Raw genomic sequence first — 4375 nt, 5'->3', positions numbered from 1 at the left:
GAAACCCTGTCTCTACTAAAAATACAAAATTAGCCAGGCGTGGTGGCGCATGCCTGTAATCCCAGCTACTCAGGAAGCTGAGGCAGGAGAATCGCTTGAACCTGGGAGGCGGGGGTTGTGGTGAGCCGAGATTGCGCCACTGCACTCTAGTCTGGGCAAAACAAGAGTGAAACTCTGTCTAAGAAAGAAAGAGAGAGAGAGAGAGGAAGGAAGGTAGGAAGGGAGGGAGGGGGAGAGAGAGAGAGAGAGAGGGAAAGAGAGAGAGACAGGAAGGAAGGGAGGAAGGGAAAGAGGGGGAGAGAGAGAGAGGAAGGAAGGGAGGAAGGGAGGGAGAGGGGGAGAGAGAGAGAGAGAGAAAAAGAAAAAAGAGAGAGAGAGAGAAAGAAAGAGAGAAAAGGGTCGGGTGCAGTGGCTCACCCCTGTAATCCCCACACTTTGGGAGGCCTAGGCAGGCAGATCACCTGAGAGGTCAGGAGTTCGAGACCAGCCTGGCCAACATGGTGAAACCCCATCTCTACTAAAAATACAAAAAATTAGCCGGGCGTGGTGGCAGGTGCCTGTAATCCCAGCTACTCGGGAGGTTGAAGGTAGGAGAATCGCTTGAACATGGGAAGTGGAGGTTGCAGTGAGCCAAGATCGCGCCATTGCACTCCAGCCCAGGGAACAAGAGATAAACTCTATCTCGAAAAAAAGAAAAAGGAAGAGAGAGAAAGGAAGGGAAGAAGGAAGGAAGGAAGGAAGGAAGGAAGGAAGGAGAGAGAAAAGAAAGAAAAAAGAAAGAGAGGAAGGAAGGAAAAAAGGAAGGAAAGAAGGAAGGAAGGAGAGAGAGGAAAGAAAGAAAAAAAGAGGAAGGAAGGAAGGACAGAGAGAGAGAAAAGAAAGATAAAAAAGAAAGAGAGAAAGGAAGGAGAGGAAGGAGAGGAAGGAGAAGAGAAGTGAACCTAGCCAGGGAGGTGCCCCAAGTTTGAGTTTGAACCTAACTTCAAATTGCTGTGTGACTTTGGATGAGTTTCCACCCCGCTCTGGGCCTCCACTTCCCCACCCGTGAGAAGGAGCTGATGCTACCTGCAAAATGATGTGCTTGGCTAAAATCACGCACCGTGACCCATTAGTGCACCGTAGAGCCGAGCAGAGCTCTGGCTGGGCTCTGGCAGGTCTAAGACCTTCGCAGGGCCTCAGTGGGACCGCCTGGAGCTCTGTGGCCCCGGGGCAACTGCAGTGGGCTCCTCACCTGGTCCTTGACGTGGCCCCAGTCGTCGCCCAGCTCCACGTGTCTCAGGATGCCGTCCTGCCGGTCAAACAGGAGATCCAGGAGCTCAAAGCTGTCGATGGGGTCCATGGGGCAGGCAGAACAAGCCATCTGGGGTGCGAGGAACAGGTGAGAGGGTCACACATAGCCCCTCTCCTCCCCACCTCCCACGTGCGCACAACCGCGGCTCCTTCCAACTCGAGTTCAGTGGCCGCTCTGCCTCCAGGTTGGGCCAGCCACTGCCCCTCGCTGGGACTCCCCTTCCAAATCTGGACTTTGAGGTTGATAGAATTCCACAGTGTGAGAGCCAATTTCTCTTAAAGTGCTGGAGAGGCTGAATGTGGTGGCTCACACCTGTAATCTCAGCACTTTGGGAGGCCAGGGCAGGAGGATCACTTGAGCCCAGGAGTTCAAGACCAGCCTGTGCAAGATAGAGAGCAGACCCCTAACCCTACTAAAAATAATTTAAAAAAATTAGCTGGCTGTGGTGGCACACACTTGTCATCCCAGCCACTGGGGAGGCTGAGGTAGGAGGATCCCTTGAACCCACGAGGTTGAGGCTGCAGTGAGCTATGGCCGCCCCACTGCACTCCAACCTGGGTCATAGAACAAGACTTTGTTTCTTTTTTTTTTTTTTTTTTTTGAGACGGAGTCTTGCTCTGTCGCCCAGGCTGGAGTGCAGTGGCCGGATCTCAGCTCACTGCAAGCTCCGCCTCCCGGGTTCACGCCATTCTCCGGCCTCAGCCTCCCGAGTAGCTGGGACTACAGGCGCCCGCCACCTCGCCCGGCTAGTTTTTTGTATTTCTTAATAGAGACGGGGTTTCACCGTGTTAGCCAGGATGGTCTCGATCTCCTGACCTCGTGATCCGCCCGTCTCGGCCTCCCAAAGTGCTGGGATTACAGGCTTGAGCCACTGCGCCCGGCCAAGACCTTGTTTCAAAAAACAAAAAAGTATGCCAGGCACGGTGGCTCACGCCTGTAATCCCAGCACTTTGAGAAGCCGAGGTGGGCAGATCACCTGAGGTCAGGAGTTTGAGACCAGCCTGGTCAACATGGTGAAACCCTGTCTCTATGAAAAGTACAAAAATTAGCCGGGCGTGGTGGTGCACACCTGTACTCCCAGCTACTTGGGAGGCTGAGGCAGGAGAATGGCGTGAACCCGGGAGGTGGAGCTTGCAGTGAGCTGAGATCATGCCATTGCACTCTCTAGCCTGGGCGACAGGGAGACTCCATCTCAAAAAATAAAAATAAAAATAAAATAAAATAAAATAAAAAGTGCTGGAGAGAGGCCCTAGCTAGAGATGCCGCTTGCCTCTCAGGCCTTCACAGCCTCCCCAAGTGCCCACTCCTGGGAGGCAGGGGCACTTGGAAGAAAGACAAGGGCAACCCCAGGGCAAAGACACACAGTTTTGCTCATTGCATCCTTTCTCTGGGCCTTAGTCTTCCCATCTGTACAATGGGGTTCCTCGCAGCTCTGGCAGCTTGGGGAGGCTTTCCCAGCCTAGACTCCCAGTCTCGCTCAGAACCTAGCAGGGCTCACCTTTCCAGCAGCTAAATCCATATTCATGGGTCCATCCAGCTCTGTCTGCAGATGCCTGGCGGGGGGTCTCTGCTCCAAGCTGGAGGCCCACCCACCACCAGCGTTACCCGGGGCCGGGCAAGCTCACAGCCCTCTGTGGCTCTGTCACCACTCCCAAAAGATGCTGAAGCAGCCCTGGGCAGCTCCCAGCCCGCCTCCAGGTGCTGATTGGTGGACAGCGTGGAGAGACAGGGTTGAGAGCCAGTGACACGGGGACAGGCGGGGGCAGGGGAGGGAAGACCGTTATCTGGGTGTTTTGTGGTTTTCCAGCCCTCAGTGGGCAAAGGTCGAAGTCTGGGGTACCTCAGCTCTGCCGTGACCTCTCCCCTACTTACGAGGACTTTTTCTTTTTTTCTTTCTTTTTTGAGACGGAGTCTCGCTCTGTGGCCCAAGCTGGAGTGCAGTGGCACCATCTCATCTTGGCTCACTGCAACCTCCGCCTCTTGGGTTCAGGTGATTCTCCTGCCTCCGCCTCCCGAGTAGCTGGGACTACAGGTCCCGGCCACCACAACCGGCTAACTTTTGTATTTTTAGTAGAAACGGGGTTTCACCATGTTGGCCAGGCTGGTCTTGAACTCCTGACCTCGTGATCGGCCCACCTTGGTCTCCCAAAGTGTGGGGATTACAGGCGTGAGCCACCGCACCCGGCCAGTTAACGGAACCTTTTCTCTTCAGAATTCCTAGATGGGTTCTGGGATAGCCCAGGGCCCTTACATGGGTCCCGTCCACTCCCTGGACAGAAACAAACCAAGAGGACCAGCCCAGATCTTCACTGAAGTCGGTTTTCCTGCCAGCAGCTCCCATCCTTCACCCCACCTGCCAACCTCCGGCCCCCAGCCCCCTCTGAGACCAGCTTGGACTCCGCCTCCGAGTCCCCATGGCCGATTCTGTGCAATCAATTCTCTCTAGAATCTTCTATCGTTCATTGAGTCAACAAATATTTATGGAGCCAAACTGGTCCCTGCTTAGAGCCTTTGCACCTGCTGACCCCTCTGCCTGGAACTCTCCTCTCGTACCCTCGCTCTTCCCCTCTGGCTCTAGGTCACCGTATTGACGTTTTCGTGAATGTTCGATATTTGTGAATCAGCCCAGGTGGCGGAGAGGCTGTCTCCGACCTCCCCTCCACCCCCCACCAAGAGAGAGGAGCCCTGCTTCTTTTTTTGGTGTGGTGGGGGACAGGGTCTCACTCTATCACCCAGGCTGGAGTGCAGTGGCACGATCATAGCTCACTGCAGCCTCCAACTCCTGGGTTCAAGTGATCCTCCCACCTCAGCCTCCCAAGTAGCTAGGACTACAGGCGTGCACCACCACATCTGGCTAATTTTGTTTTTTTATAGAGATGGGGTCTCACTGTGTTGGCCAGTATGGTCTCAAACTCCTGGGCTCAAATGATCCATCTGCCTCAGCTTCCCAAAGTGCTGGGTTTACAGGTGTGAGCCACTGTGCCCAGACAAAGTTCCCCTTTAGTGGATGACATGTTAGGCCAGGTGTGGTGGCTCACATTTGTAATGCCAGCACTTTGGGAGGCCGAGGTGGGTGGATCACCT

General features: G+C 54.5%; 1 protein-coding gene across 1 annotated transcript in view; it reads right to left on the bottom strand.

The window, feature by feature from the left end:
- Positions 1 to 2959, bottom strand: part of CREB3L3 (cAMP responsive element binding protein 3-like 3) — a 23156-nt gene extending 20197 nt beyond the window's left edge. The window contains 2 exon segments of the mRNA XM_011967352.1: positions 1232 to 1360; positions 2790 to 2959. Coding sequence (XP_011822742.1) covers positions 1232 to 1360; positions 2790 to 2816 — 156 coding nt within the window. The 5' untranslated portion in view covers positions 2817 to 2959.
- Positions 2960 to 4375: the final 1416 nt, after the last annotated feature.

This window comes from Mandrillus leucophaeus, unplaced genomic scaffold (assembly GCF_000951045.1).
Source record: "Mandrillus leucophaeus isolate KB7577 unplaced genomic scaffold, Mleu.le_1.0 Scaffold8, whole genome shotgun sequence".
In the NCBI taxonomy this organism is placed as follows: Eukaryota; Metazoa; Chordata; class Mammalia; order Primates; family Cercopithecidae; genus Mandrillus; species Mandrillus leucophaeus.
This window is presented reverse-complemented; position numbering and strand designations above follow the sequence as displayed.